At 39.6% G+C, this 16,670-nt stretch overlaps 1 protein-coding gene across 1 annotated transcript in view; it reads right to left on the reverse strand.

The window, feature by feature from the left end:
* LOC122798769 (zinc finger protein 436-like) overlaps positions 1–16,670 on the reverse strand; it is a 101,866-nt gene that overhangs the window by 40,431 nt on the left and 44,765 nt on the right. The window contains exon 3 of the mRNA XM_044067880.1: positions 13,240–13,362. Coding sequence (XP_043923815.1) covers positions 13,240–13,362 — 123 coding nt within the window. The remainder of the gene's footprint in view (positions 1–13,239; positions 13,363–16,670) is intronic.

Raw genomic sequence — 16,670 nt, forward strand, 5'->3', positions numbered from 1 at the left:
AATGTGCAGTACTTGTTGGAAATGCCATCACCCACACTGAACTGGATGCCATTACCAAATTTTTGGCTGACAGGTTCAGAACAAATATCTCACCCACTCCCCCCGATAGTCCAAAGAAAATACCACATACCACAATCCCCCCAACCTACTAGGGAACAGGTCATCAATACACTTTACAAGGCCAAAAATATTGCATCAATGGGTCCGAAAAACATCCTGGGATGCTTAATAAATAGCATGAAGGATGACCTCAGTGGTCCACTTGAATCACTTTTCAGTTGGAGCCTACAGTCAGGTTCTGTGCCCAAGGAATGGAAGATGGCTACAGTCATTCCCCTGCACAAAGAAGGTCCGACCACTGATCGAGGTAAATACAGGCCCATAAATCTGACCAGCATCATATGTAAGGACATGGAAAGAATCATCACGGACATAATAAATGAGGACATCTGTAACCTGTAAACACTGGACTTCTCATAGTTTAGCTTTGTCAAAGGAAGGTCATGCCTATTAAATCTGGTGGAACTGTTTGAGAGGTTCAAAGTACGGTGAAGGTAAGACTGTGCTTACAGCTTACCTCAACCTGGCCAAGCTTTTGATACAATACCCCATTCAGGCATTCTAGACTGTTCACTAATTTAGGTATAAACCCTTTTTTCACCCACTGGATAGCCAACTGACTCACTGATAGGACCCAGGAGGTCAAAACAGGGTGAGCCCACCTCTAACAAGAGGCCAGTCACTAGCAGAGTCTCCCAGGGCTTGGTACTGGGCCTGCTCCTTTTATGGGTCTATTTCTCTGAAATATACAGAAGCAGAAGAAAGACAACAGTAGCAGCCAAGAATTGGTTCTCAATAAAACAGTAGCTAGTAGAAAAAAGGAGAAACCAACCGCCACCGTCAGGACCATACACTGATGTAAAAGCCTAAAAACCTATATCTATTTTTGGTGATTTGGTGTATGGTCCTGACCAAAGCAGTTGGTTTCTCCTTCTTTGTTTTCACTATTTCTCTGAAAAAGAATCAAAAGCTAAAGGTTTATGGGTAAGTTTGCAGCACTAGCATTCTTCAAGAAGGCCCGGCTCTGGCTAACTAATGGTGTCAAAGAGATAAACTTAAACTCAATGCTAAAAGGTACAAACTTCTACCCTTTGGGAAGTTAAGCATCCCGGTTAATTACCATGTATGCCCCTAAGAGTTGACCCAGTGCACCAGGATCTGGGTATGGACATACACACTAGCCTTACCTTCATAGGTAGGTACTAGGCTATCGGCCCTGGGGCCTATACAAGCCCAGCCAAAAAGGTACCCTGGCTTTTGCCACCCAAGAAAATTATTTTCCTGTGCCACTGTCGAGCAGAGCCACAGAGGTGATCCCCGGGGTGAATTTCCTATTTCCCATGCAACCATGAAGATTTTTCTTGAAGAGTGCTAATGAGGAGCTTTGTTTGATATAGATAGGTAGCTTATTCCAGAGTATGGGAAGTCTCTGGGACAGGAATCTATCCCTCTGGCATGTTCTGTTTATTGTGGTGACAGGGTTTAGGTCCCTAGAGCGTGTATACCTCGGAGGGATTGGGATTTCTTTAAATGGAGCATGTCCAACAGCTCTGGGTTTGACATAGCTTTGTATGTTAGGCAGAGATCACCTCTGAGTAGGCGATATGCAACAAAGTAAAGCTGGAGTTTTTTGAAACGGTCTGCATAGGGCATCTGTTTGAGGCTGGAAATCCACTTTGTGAGGTATTTCTGCAGCCTTTCCAGTTGCTGTAGATGTCTTGTGAGGTATATACCAAAAGGGACATTGTACTCTATAATGGGTCTAATGAGTGATGAGTAGAGGGGAACAATGACCTCTTTTTTTCTGGATGACAAACCTTTTGTGATGAGGTGTGCCACGTAGAAGGATTTCCTGACTACTGTGGCGATGTGACTATCAAAGGAGAGAGTACTGTCCAACTGTGTCCCAAGGTCTCTTATCAAACTTTTGGTGTTAAGTATACTACCGCCTATGTTGTAGTTCATGGGTACAGAGTTTTTACCAAAGGGGATGACAATGCACTTTTTGGCATTGAGCTTGAGGCCATGGCTTTGACACCAGGCATCTGTCTCAGTGAGGCCCTTTTGTAGGATGTCCACATCATTAGGAGTTTTGATTATGGCTCCTAGTTTGCAGTCATTTGCGAACTTCGTTAGTCAAAGAACTTCTGTGTTAACCTGTACTTCAGAGAAGTAGATACCAAACTGGAGAGGACCCAGGACTGAACCCTGTGGTACTCCACTTGTCACTGGTCTGAAGTTGGATTTGGAGTCTGTTACTTTCACAGTGTGGGTTCTGTCAGTGAGCTAGTTGGCAACCCATCTTGTGACATAAGTATTAATAGGTTCATAGGTTCATAGATTAGTACTAAGCTAACTGCCCTTGCGAGCCATTTTAAGCCTAGCCAATTATCCCTTGTGAGACTCAAACCCTGCACCTTGTACTTGCAAGGCAAACACCTTAACCATTAGGCCACCCTCCCAACCTCTCTTATCACACTTTTGGTGTTAAGTGTACCTAGGTTAGTGAGTTTATCTATCATTCCAGAGTGGGGGATGGTGTTGAAAGCCTTGGCAAGATCTAGATAGGCAGTGTGAACTACCTTACCCTTGTCTACGGCTTTGGTGACTGCTTCAAAGAAGTCTATCAGGTTTAGGAGACATGATCTGCCTTTTACAAACCTGAACTGGGTGGGATCCAGAGTTTGGAGATTACCAATGTCTTTGTTTATAAGTTCCATGATTATACGCTCCATGGCCTTGCAGACCAGGCTCGTCAGGCTAATGGGGCAGTAGTTCCTGGGGCCCAGTGACCATCATATGGCCACAGTTCTAAGAAAGTCCTTAAATTATAAGTAAGCACATAGCATCTAGGTCCAAAGAGGTCATTATTCCACTGTACTCCACCCTTATTAGACCAATCATAGAGTACAGTACTCCCTATGGTATGTATCTGACCAAGCATATGCAGCAACTACAGTGACTTCAGAGGTTCCATATAAAAATAATACAAAGCATAACAAACCTGTCTTATGCAGAGCACCTTAAAGCTATCTCCCTCTATTCATTTTCCTATAGTTTGTTCAGGGGTGATTGATGCCTAGCTTAGAAGGCATCCACAAACCCCACACTTAAGAATCTCCTACATATGTCAAACAGAACCAGAAATACAAGGTCTAAGGACCTAAATTTTGTCTGTGACTTAAACAGAACATGCTGGAGAGACAGATATTTGACTCGGACATTGCCCCTCCTATGGAACAGGTTCCCCCATCCATGTAAAACTAATTTCATCTATTATCCAGTCTAAGAGCAGCCTAGACCAGTAGGCTAAGGAACAAGAAATTTACACTGGGCCTGGGACCCATGTCCCTTATGGACAGAGGTAGCTTACAAATACCTGGCCCTCAGTGTCCTATTTGGATACAGGATATCATTATTCCTTTGGGAAAACTTGCCTTGGCTTAGAAAGGCCCCCTGGGTCATTGCTTCTGGGCAAGACCGCAATCCAAACTGTAACCTGCTACAGATCCCCCACCATGCCCCAGAAATCCAACTCCACATTTCTTGAAACACTGGAAAATATTAGGGTACATCCCAATACCCTAATACATGCAGATTTCAACTACCCCACCATCGACTAGGAAAACTACTTATGCACTAATTCTTTTGCTCAACGCTTTTTGGAATTCATAAATTCAAACACCTTGGATCAACTCATCCACACCCCCACCAGGGGCAGCAATATCCTGGACCTGGTCATTACCAACATGGGCGACCGGTGTTCCACACCAGAGGTTATTTCCTCGTTGGTCAGATCCGACCACAAGCTAATCAGACTAGACATCCACATCCTACCCCCACCCTCCATTAGGGAAACCACAGTAAAAAATTTCTCCATAGCCAACTTCACACTTCTTAAGACAGAAGTGGCAAACTTCACGACACCCATGCAGCCGGACAACAGAGGTACAACTGCTCAATCCTACACAAAGGCACTTTATAAGCACCTACACAAGTGCATGCATCATGCTATCCCTAACAGAACCAAGACGCTATCCTCCAAAAAAGGAAGCCAATCTGGTGGTCCCCTGCCATAAACAAACTCTACAACAGAAGAAAGAAATTGTTGCAAAAAAGAGTAAAATCCCATGACTGGAAGAACTCCCTGGTCAGCCTCAGTAAGAAGCTGAGATCCCTCAAAAAATCCTCCAAAGCTAGTTATGAAAACAAAATCGCCACTGATTCTAAAGACAACCACAAAGCATTCTATAGCTATGTCAAGAATCTCAATGGCAACACTCAGATCTGCTCTGAGTTACAGCACAATGGCACTAAATATACAGAGCCAACTGATATTGCCAACAGCCTGGCAGATAGGTTTAGTGCTAACTTTACCCCCACCCCCATCCCCTAAAGGGCCCATCTCTATACTGGAAGAATGCAACGTTCCTGAAATCCTGGATGCACAGGTAAAAACCTCACTCTCCAAAGCCAAGAACACAGCATCTATGGGTCCTGACAACATCTTAGGCTGCATTCTGCATGAACTTGCACCCTACCTAAGCACCATGTTCAATCACAGCCTCACCTCCACTGAATGGCGTATGGTGACTGTTATCCCACTCCACAAAGGAGAAGCCACCACGGACCCCGGGAACTATCGCCCCATTAGCCTAACGAGCCTAGTCTGCAAGGCCATGAAACGTATCATCATGGAACTTATAAACAAAGACATTGGTAACATCCAAACTCCAGACCCCACCCAGTTCGGGTTTGTAAAAGGCAGATCATGTCTCCTAAACCTGAATGACTTCTTTGAAGCAGTCAACAAAGCATAGATGAGGGTAAGGTGGTTCACACAGCCTATCTAGATCTCGCCAAGGCTTTTGACACCATCCCCCACTCTGGAATTATAAATAAACTCATGAAACTAGGTATAAATCCCTATGTCACAAGATGGGTTGCCAACTGGCTCACTGACAGAACCTACACTGTGAAAGTAGCAGACTCCAAATCCGACTTCAGACCAGTGGCAAGTGGAGTACCTCAGGGTTCAGTCCTGGGTCCTCTCCTGTTTGGTATCTACTTTTCTGAAGTACAGGCTAGCACAGATGGCCTTTGGCTAACAAAGTTTGCAGATGACTGCAAACTGGGAGCCATAGTTGAATCCCCAAATGATGTGAGCGTCTTACAGAAGGGCCTCACGGAGACAGATGCCTGGTGTCAGCGCCATGGCCTCATGCTCAATGCCAAAAAGTGCATTGTCATCCCCTTTGGTAAAAACTCTGTACCCATGAGCGACCACATAGGTGGTAGTCTACTTAACACTAAAAGTGTGATAAGGGACCTTAGGACACAGGTGGACAGTAGCCTCTCCTTTGATAAACACATTGCCACAGTAGTCAGGAAATCCTTCTACGTGGCACACCTCATCACAAAAGGTGTCTCATCCAGGAAAAAAGAGGTCATTGTTCCCCTCTACTCGTCTCTCATCAGACCCATTATAGAGTACAACGCCCCTTTTGGAATGTACCTCACAAGACATCTACAACAACTGGAAAGGCCACAGAAATACCTCACAAGGAGGATTACTAGGCTCAAACAGATGCCCTAAGCAGAGTGTCTCAAAAAACTCCAGCTTTACTCCGTCGCATATCGCCTACTCTGAGGAGATCTCTGCCTAACATACAAAGCTATGTCAAACCCAGAGCTGTTGGACATGCTCCACTTAAAGAAATCCCAATCCCTCCAAGCTACATGCTCTAGGGGCCTAAACCTTGTCACCACAATAAACAGAACATACTGGAGGGATAGATTCCTGTCCCAGAGACTTCCCCTACTCTGGAACAAACTACCTATGTCAAACAAAGCTCCTCATTAGCTCTCTTCAAGAAAAATCTTGATGATTGGATGAGAAATGGGAAATTCACCCCGGGGATCACCTCTGTGGCTCTGTTCGACAGAGGCACAGGTAAATAAGTTTCTTGGGTGGCGAAAGCCAGGGTACCATTTTGGCTAGGGTTGTATAGGCCCTAGGGCCGATAGCCTAGTACCTACCTATGAACCTAGTAACAATGCATGAATCTATAAATCAGGAGACCTACTACACTCCTGCTACACGTTCAAAGTATGGAATGCAGACCCCACAAAATTAAAACTTTCAAGCAAATGACTACACTTCAAAACAGAGCTCAAACAATATCTAATTCAACCCTGGGATGCTCATTGTCATCTCCAGGCTGACAGTTTCTCTCATGACTTCATATTCTTCTGAAATCTTCTTGAACCCTTCCATGTCCTTGTCCAAGGTATCACCACCCTTTACAACCCCTGTGGCATTTACTCATCTCACTTCATGTCTTGAATCTCACATCCCCTTTCTTCTCTCGGTCTATAATATTCCCCTCAAATCTGAAACTCATATTCCATTTGTATCTAGATGTCTTAAGAACAGGTAATTGTTCTTTAATGATACTATACAATGTGATGACATTATACATGGTGTTAAATTCAAAGTACAAAACATTCAGTATACAAACAATTCATGTGTAAAATATGTGACAAGCAGACATTAGACATGACTTATAACACATAACTAAAAAGGTTTACAGTATATATATTACAAATAATTAAAATTGAGGTAAGGAACATGAAACATTAGTTGGCAGGTAGACAGTAGCTAAAGTTAGAAAAGGTAGCAAGGCATTGTACTGAAGTCAGTGATAGTGGCGTAAGAATACTGACACAGAACCTGGTTATAAGAGAGTGGGGTAATAATACTAGGGTACTTACTGACACAGGACTGAGTTATAAGTGAGTAGGGAAAGAATACTAGGGTACTTAGTGACACAGAACCTAGTTATAAGAGAGTGATGAAAGAACCTGAAGGAGATTAATAAAATAGGAAGGGAAGAAAGAAATTGAAATGTAAACTGGGAACTGAAAGAGAAAGATAATTGAGGATGAATTGCATAAAGATTTGTTCTGTAGAAGGGGTGGAGAGTAAGAATGGATAGTGGGGTATGAGCTGGCTGGCAAAGGAAAACAGAGTTCTTCTGGTGAGGAGCTTGTGCATGACTACCTGTGGTTTAAGTGTTTTATCATATATTTAATTTGAGATGGATTAAACTAGTAATCACAATGTTTTATTTTTAGTTCACTACACACTTAACAACTAACCAGACCACTGACTGCTTTGTTTGTACTGCAGTCCACTTTATTAACTAGATATACGTTAGCCATTTGTGCCATGTCAATGCCCTCACCAAGCTCAGGTTCTTTTACTGAATCCCATACAGCCCATTATTTAACTATTTCTGTTTCTGATTTCCAAAAGTTTTCAATTCCATATTTTTAATCTATGTAATCACATGTTCTCCTGTCTTATTGATGGTTTGTCTTTAATTTTCCATTTTCTGTTTACATCTTTCTTAGTCGCTACCAACACTAAAGTTAGCAGTGCCTTCACCTCTTTAATGAGCGTTATTTTACACCAACTCAGCAAAATCATCTCTATACTAAGGTTAACTTTTCTTCAAAGTATAAGACTAATCATACTATTTAAATCCTTTTTGTAACAAAGTAACTCCACACATTCTGAAAATATACCCCCCCAAGAACCTCCTTCTTGATCATCATATCTCTAACATACGCCTTGTCTGCAGGAATATTTGTTCCAGTCTCATAGGGGTGTGGAAATACTTGTCCACACATTTCCATGCAAAAATTCTATGATTTCTTGATTTAAATGCATATCTGGATTAAGATATATTTCTCCTCCAGTGATCACCTGTAGCATCTTTATTTAATCATTCACTCCATGCCCTTTTTACCCTTGTATTGTACTGTGATCATCTGTAGCATCTCTATTTAATCATTCACTCCATGCCCTTTTTACCCTTGCATCGTACTGTGATCACCTGTAGCATCTTTATTTAATCATTCACTCCATGCCCTTTTTACCCTTGCATCGTACTGTGATCACCTGTAGCATCTTTATTTAATCATTCACTCCATGCCCGTTTTACCCTTGTATCGTACTGTGATCATCTGTATCATCTTTATTTAATCATTCACTCCATGCCCTTTTTACCCTTGTATCGTACTGTGATCATCTGTAGCATCTTTATTTAATCATTCACTCCATGCCCTTTTTATCCTCGCATCGTACTGTGATCACCTGTAGCATCTTTATTTAATCATTCACTCCATGCCCTTTTTACCCTTGCATCGTACTGTGATCACCTGTAGCATCTTTATTTAATCATTCACTCCATGCCCTTTTTACCCTTGTATCGTACTGTGATCATCTGTAGCATCTTTATTTAATCATTCACTCCATGCCCTTTTTACCCTTGTATCGTACTGTGATCACCTGTAGCATCTTTATTTAATCATTCACTCCATGCCCTTTTTACCCTCGCAACGTACTGTGATCACCTGTAGCATCTTTATTTAATCATTCACTCCATGCCATTTTTATCCTTGCATCGTACTGTGATCACCTGTAGCATCTTTATTTAATCATTCACTCCATGCCCGTTTTACCCTCGCATCGTACTGTGATCACCTGTAGCATCTTTATTTAATCATTCACTCCATGCCCTTTTTACCCTTGTATCGTACTGTGATCATCTGTATCATCTTTATTTAATCATTCACTCCATGCCCGTTTTACCCTTGTATCGTACTGTGATCACCTGTAGCATCTTTATTTAATCATTCACTCCATGGCCTTTTTACCCTTGTATCGTACTGTGATCATCTGTAGCATCTTTATTTAATCATTCACTCCATGCCCGTTTTACCCTTGCGTCGTACTTGATCACCTGTAGCATCTTTATTTAATCATTCACTCCATGCCCTTTTTACCCTTGTATCGTACTGTGATCACCTGTAGCATCTTTATTTAATCATTCACTCCATGGCCTTTTTACCCTTGTATCGTACTGTGATCATCTGTAGCATCTTTATTTAATCATTCACTCCATGCCCGTTTTACCCTTGCGTACTTGATCACCTGTAGCATCTTTATTTAATCATTCACTCCATGCCCTTTTTACCCTTGTATCGTACTGTGATCATCTGTAGCATCTTTATTTAATCATTCACTCCATGCCCTTTTTACCCTTGTATCGTACTGTGATCATCTGTAGCATCTTTATTTAATCATTCACTCCATGCCCGTTTTACCCTTGCATCGTACTGTGATCACCTGTAGCATCTTTAGCTAATCATTAACTCCATGCCCTTTTTACGCTCGCATCGTACTGTGATCACCTGTAGCATCTTTATTTAATCATTCACTCCATGCCCTTTTTACCCTTGTATCGTACTGTGATCACGTGTAGCATCTTTATTTAATCATTCACTCCATGCCCTTTTTACCCTTGTATCGTACTGTGATCACCTGTAGCATCTTTATTTAATCATTCACTCCATGCCCTTTTTACCCTTGTATCGTACTGTGATCACCTATAACGTCTTTAATCATTCACTCCATGCTCTTTTTACCCTTGCATCGTACTGTGATCACCTGTAGCATCTTTATTTAATCATTCACTCCATGCCCTTTTTACCCTTGTATCGTACTGTGATCACCTGTAGCATCTTTATTTAATCATTCACTCCATGCCCTTTTTACCCTTGTATCGTACTGTGATCACCTGTAGCATCTTTATTTAATCATTCACTCCATGCCCTTTTTACCCTTGTATCGTACTGTGATCACCTGTAGCATCTTTATTTAATCATTCACGCCATGCCCGTTTTACCCTTGCATCGTACTGTGATCACCTGTAGCATCTTTACTTAATCATTCACTCCATGCCCTTTTTACCCTTGTATCGTACTGTGATCATCTGTATCATCTTTATTTAATCATTCACTCCATGCCCTTTTTACCCTTGTATCGTACTGTGATCATCTGTATCATCTTTATTTAATCATTCACTCCATGCCCTTTTTACCCTTGTATCGTACTGTGATCACCTGTAGCATCTTTATTTAATCATTCACGCCATGCCCGTTTTACCCTTGCATCGTACTGTGATCACCTGTAGCACCTTTATTTAATCATTCACTCCATGCCCTTTTTACCCTTGCATCGTACTGTGATCACCTGTAGCATCTTTATTTAATCATTCACTCCATGCCCTTTTTATCCTTCCATCGTACTGTGATCACCTGTAGCATCTTTATTTAATCATTCACTCCATGCCCTTTTTACCCTCACATCGTACTGTGATCACCTGTAGCATCTTTATTTAATCATTCACTCCATGCCCTTTTTACCCTCGCATCGTACTGTGATCACCTGTAGCATCTTTAATCATTCACTCCATGCCCTTTTTACCCTTGTATCATACTGTGATCACCTGTAGCATCTTTATTTAATCATTCACTCCATGCCCTTTTTATCCTCGCATCGTACTGTGATCACCTGTAGCATCTTTATTTAATCATTCACTCCATGCCCTTTTTACCCTCGCATCGTACTGTGATCACCTGTAGCATCGTTATTTAATCATTCACTCCATGCCCTTTTTATCCTTGCATCGTACTGTGATCACCTGTAGCATCTTTATTTAATCATTCACTCCATGCCCTTTTTACCCTTGCATCGTACTGTGATCACCTGTAGCATCGTTATTTAATCATTCACTCCATGCCCTTTTTACCCTTGCATCGTACTGTGATCACCTGTAGCATCTTTATTTAATCATTCACTCCATGCCCTTTTTATCCTCGCATCGTACTGTGATCACCTGTAGCATCTTTATTTAATCATTCACTTCATGCCCTTTTTACCCTCGTGTCGTACTGTGATCACCTGTAGCATCTTTATTTAATCATTCACTCCATGCCCTTTTTACCCTTGCATTGTACTGTGATCATCTGTAGCATCGTTATTTAATCATTCACTCCATGCGTTTTTTACCCTTGTATCGTACTGTGATCATCTGTAGTATCTTTATTTAGTCATTCACTCCATGCCCTTTTTACCCTCGTATCGTACTGTGATCACCTGTACATCATTATTTAATCATTCACTCCATGCCCTTTTTACCCTCGCATCGTACTGTGATCATCTGTAGCATCTTTATTTAATCATTCACTCCATGCCGTTTTTACCCTTGCATCATACTGTGATCACCTGTAGCATCTTTATTTAATCATTCACTCCATGCCCTTTTTACCCTCGCATCGTACTGTGATCACCTGTAGCATCTTTATTTAATCATTCACTCCATGCCGTTTTTATCCTCGCATCGTACTGTGATCACCTGTAGCATATTTATTTAATCATTCACTCCATGCCCTTTTTACCCTCGCATCGTACTGTGATCACCTGTAGCATCGTTATTTAATCATTTACTCCATGCCCTTTTTATCCTCGCATCGTAGTGTGATCACCTGTAGCATCGTTATTTAATCTTTCACTCCATGCCCTTTTTACCCTTGTATCGTACCATGATCACCTGTAGCATCTTTATTTAATCATTCACTCCATGCCCTGTTTACCCTTGCATTGTACTGAGATCACCTGTAGCATCTTTATTTAATCATTCACTCCATGCCCTTTTTACCCTCGTATCGTATTGTGATCACCTGTAGCATCGTTATTTATTTATTCACTCCATGCCCTTTATACCCTCGCATCGTACTGTGATCACCTGTAGCATCTTTATTTAATCATTCACTCCATGCCCTTTTTACCCTTGCATCGTACTGTGATCACCTGTAGCATCGTTATTTAATCATTCACTCCATGCCCTTTTTACCCTCGCTTCGTACTATGATCACCTGTAGAATCTTTATTTAATCATTCACTCCATGCCCTTTTTACCCTTGTATCGTACGGTGATCATCTGTAGCATCTTTATTTAATCATTCACTCCATGCCCTTTTTACCCTTGTATCGTACTGTGATCACCTGTAGCATCTTTATTTAATCATTCACTCCATGCCCTTTTTACCCTTGCATCGTACTGTGATCACCTGTAGCATCTTTATTTAATCATTCACTCCATGCCCTTTTTACCCTTGCATCGTACTGTGATCACCTGTAGCATCTTTATTTAATCATTCACTCCATGCCCTTTTTACCCTTGTATCGTACTGTGATCACCTGTAGCATCTTTATTTAATCATTCACTCCATGCCCTTTTTACCCTCGCATCGTACTGTGATCACCTGTAGCATCTTTATTTAATCATTCACTCCATGCCCTTTTTACCCTTGTATCGTACTGTGATCATCTGTAGCATCTTTATTTAATCATTCACTCCATGCCCTTTTTACCCTCACATCATACTGTGATCACCTGTAGCATCTTTATTTAATCATTCACTCCATGCCCTTTTTACCCTTGTATCGTACTGTGATCATCTGTAGCATCTTTATTTAATCATTCACTCCATGCCCTTTTTATCCTCGCATCATACTGTGATCACCTGTAGCATCGTTATTTAATCATTCACTCCATGCCCTTTTTACCCTTGTATCGTACTGTGATCACCTGTAGCATCGTTATTTAATCATTCACTCCATGCCCTTTTTATCCTCGCATCTTACTGTGATCACCTGTAGCATCATTATTTAATCATTCACTCCATGCCCTTTTTACCCTTGTATCATACTGTGATCATCTGTAGCATCGTTATTTAATCATTCACTCCGTGCCGTTTTTACCCTTGTATCGTACTGTTTTCTCGACTCTAACATTTACATGCCCTTTCTTATTACTCTTTTCTGGTGTGCCATTCCTGCTCTGGCCTAAGTTATAAAATGTACTTCTCATGGTTTAACCAAATCATCATCTAACCTCAATACATCTTCCTTGAGCGCTAACATTAGATCTGTATATGCAAGATGATCTAAGTTCCATAACCCCAAGAATTTGTCTAGCTTCATCCCATGATGTTACCTGATCTCCTTTTATCACCTGTTCCCAATATCAAAGTTCTTTGTTCTATGTTCTCCAAATGCTCATTACATTTTCTTCTTATAACAAATCGTATTATCTATACGTGGTTTTCTGTTTTTCCAAGGCCTAATTTCTTTTAATGTAAAAACTTGATTAACACCTTTATGAATATAAGTCTGCACAGAGTACTCCCTCCTATACTTCCTCCAGACTCTTAATTTGCACTTAATTGAAAGTTTTAACAAATGGAATATATTTCATGTACTTACTGCTAATTCTGTTGCCAGGAAGTTGGTTTTGCTGCATATTCCTTCCTACGTCACCATTCTCAGATGGAAGCATCTTATCTTTAAAAATAAATGACCAAAGGTGGTCCACTGGGATGTTATATCCTACAAATTAAAATGAGACAAATTTTAAAGATAAACTGTATTCTTCTGGGACTAATTACATTTCTGAAGGGTTGTTCTCAAAATACAACTGAAGGAAAATGATAAAGCAAGAACAGAGATACATTTCATCAAAAACCTTGCATGAATACAAGTCACTTCAAGTAATTTCCATATTGTTAAACTTTTAGTATATGTGTGTATGTGTAAATATGTTAACTTTCTGTAGTATTTATTTTGTAGCACTGATAATCAAAAACATATCACTCCACCAGTATTTATTTCTTATTTATTACATTTGGCAATTCAACAAATAAGGTGATATAAATAACCGTTTCAGTCTGACCTAGAGTCAGCTGCATAAAGAAAACAAATTAAGTACTGTACAGTACAGAAATATATAGTGAAAACCATAGGAAAATAAAATCTCAGTCTAATAAGAGATCAATATACTTGTTATAACGAAAACAAACCAGTACCACGAATCCCACTAGGCACTGAGGCACAGAACCCTCCGTTTAAAGACACAAAACAGTACTGTAGATAGGATCACTGCAGCTCCAAACTATCGAACACCAGATGGACGAGCAGGAAAGGTTAAAAAGTTCTTTTATTGCACACAACAAGAAAACCATCCAAGTAACCACTCCAAGTAACCACAGCTACTGTTCTTAACAGGCTTTTTCAAGTGTATTAGGTTGCTGCTTCATTCAGAATTTATACCAAACCAACCCTGCTCATGTGATTAAATTAATTGCATGATTGTCATCAATTGATTAATACAAAATATTTAAAAATACATACCCTAAAACTGTAATTCTTTTTCAAAACATTAAAACTGCAACTTTACTATCAAGTCTTTCCGTAGTTTGCATATAGAAAAAGTAATAAATATATATGTAACTGAACTTTCAAAACCTAAAATATAACTTAGTACTTTATGTAAACTTACTGTGTGAAAAATAAGTTACAAAAGTTTATGTTGAAATGGAATACTTTCCTTTGTACTTTTAAACACACATTTTGTAACCACAAACACATTTACCTTTTTCTTAACTTCAGAACAATGTGCAAGTTTAGAAAATGTCAATTAGATACTTACTACAAACCCCTAACCTATTTAATTCATTAAAAAATATGTTAAAATATACTGCTTAGTTTAAGTTACAATAAAACAACTAATAATACTGTAAACATGACTATTTTAATATTTGATGCTTTTAGATGATAGTTGAACCTTAGAAACTCAGCAATGACCAGATTCAGAACCATTAATACAGTTACCCCTAAAAGTTGTAACACTGTGGGGTACTTCAGTTGATCCTGTTTCTTCTAGCCCTAAGAATGTCCCCTAAACTTATCCCTTCATTAATGCCTGGATATTTGGTTGCATTAAGCCTTAGTTGCCAGGTTAATTCTTTGATCCCAGCATTGTTTCCCAGTCTCCTCCTCTCAAGTCTTGTTTTACATTGTCCACTACAAAAAACTTTAATGCCATGTTTTTACAACTGAGAGAATGCTTATAAAACGCACTTGTCTCTTTCCTTGTTTTAATGTCGTTTATGTGTTCATATATTCTGCTTTAACTGCCTCTCAGTTTTGCCCACATAAAAGGATGGGCATTTTGGCAAAATCCTATATATATAACTCCAGATGAATTACAATTGTAATTGCACTTTGCATACAAGGTGCTTTTACGTGAGGGAATGTGAACCTGCTCTTTGTTAATAAGATAGGAACATTGCTTGCATCTACCGCATGCAAAAGTGCCTTTTCTTTTTGCTACTAGAGCTTGCTGCTTCTCTTCTGATTGAATGTTTTGTTCAAATATTCCCTTCAAATTGATGTTCCTTTTCCTAGTAAAAGTTATATGTTCAGGAAATAACTTATTAAATTCATCTTGTAATGCAATCATAGGCCATAAATTCCTGATAGTGTTTTCAATTAGCAAAGAGTCCTGAGAATATGTATATACAAAATTAATGGTCATTACTCAACGTCTCCTGCCCCATACATTCTGCTGATATTGATTTGATTTCACCCTCGGTCTGCCCTGGGGAAGTTGAAAACCCTGCTGCATACTATTGGTACTTTTTTGTGCAAGCCTCTCACTTCTCCTGGGCAATTCATCATAGTTGTAGCCATTATTTCTACTGTGAGAAGTTACAGTCTCAGTGTTTTCAAGGGTGTTTTGTTTATGAGCTCCCCCTGCTGGGTATGCCCTCCCCTCTCTGTATTCCATTAAATCTCTTTCTAACTTTCTTGCCTTCCTGTCTAAAACTTTAAAACAGTGCTCGTCTACTTCTCTGAACGTTTCATTATATTTTCTTTTGTAACTTAAAAATCTATCATCGTTAGTGATACTTTCATGCAGTACATTTAGTTCATTCAACAAAACCTCTTCTTTTTCATGTAGTCATCAACCATTAATTTCAAAACCTCAATTCCAGTTTTATTAAACAATTCTGTTAGTTTAGAATGCAAAGTTGAGCCTGAAAAGCGCTGTTGGGGTATCTGTAACAGCGTAACCCCTTAGGTACACGCTCAACTTTAATGCATTCCTGCAAATAATTAATCTCTAACTGTGAATTTTTAAAAGCATACAGTTTATCTTTAAATGTCTCAAAGTCATTGTCCAACTGCTCCAAATGCAGATTAAAAGTACCTGTTTTGAAACATGGTAGTTGTTCTGTCCAATCTTTAAAGCTGAAATTGTTGTCCATACTAAAAGTTCCGTTTTTGTCAGCATGTTCTTTGCTGTTAGGGGAAACGAGCGGATGATTCACCATAACCAGCTCCCTGTTTGAAGGTCCTGGTCTTGGGCCTCTTCTACCCACGTTGTTTCGTTCCTTGTCTTTCTTTGTTTTCATCAAAAACCTTGCATGAATACAAGTCACCTCAAGTAATTTCCATATTGTTAAACTTTTAGTATATGTGTGTATGTGTAAATATGTTAACTTTCTGTAGTATTTATTTTGTAGCACTGATAATCAAAAACATATCACTCCACCAGTATTTATTTCTTATTTATTACATTTGGCAATTCAACAAATACAGTGATATAAATAACCGTTTCAGTCTGACCCAGAGTCAGCTGTATAAAGAAAACAAATTAAGTACTGTACAGTACAGAAATATATAGTGAAACCATAGGAAAATAAAATCTCAGTCTAATAAGAGATCAATATACTTGTTATAAGATAGACAAAGAGGCACATACAAAACTAAAACATATAGACACTGTACAATGTTCAGACAATCATACTTCTGTCATGATCCAACACCCTGATGTCAATGAAACTGTAATTTGC

Source organism: Protopterus annectens, chromosome 3.part1 (genome assembly GCF_019279795.1).
Source record: "Protopterus annectens isolate FY-2018-M chromosome 3.part1, PAN1.0, whole genome shotgun sequence".
NCBI classification, from domain to species: Eukaryota; Metazoa; Chordata; order Ceratodontiformes; family Protopteridae; genus Protopterus; species Protopterus annectens.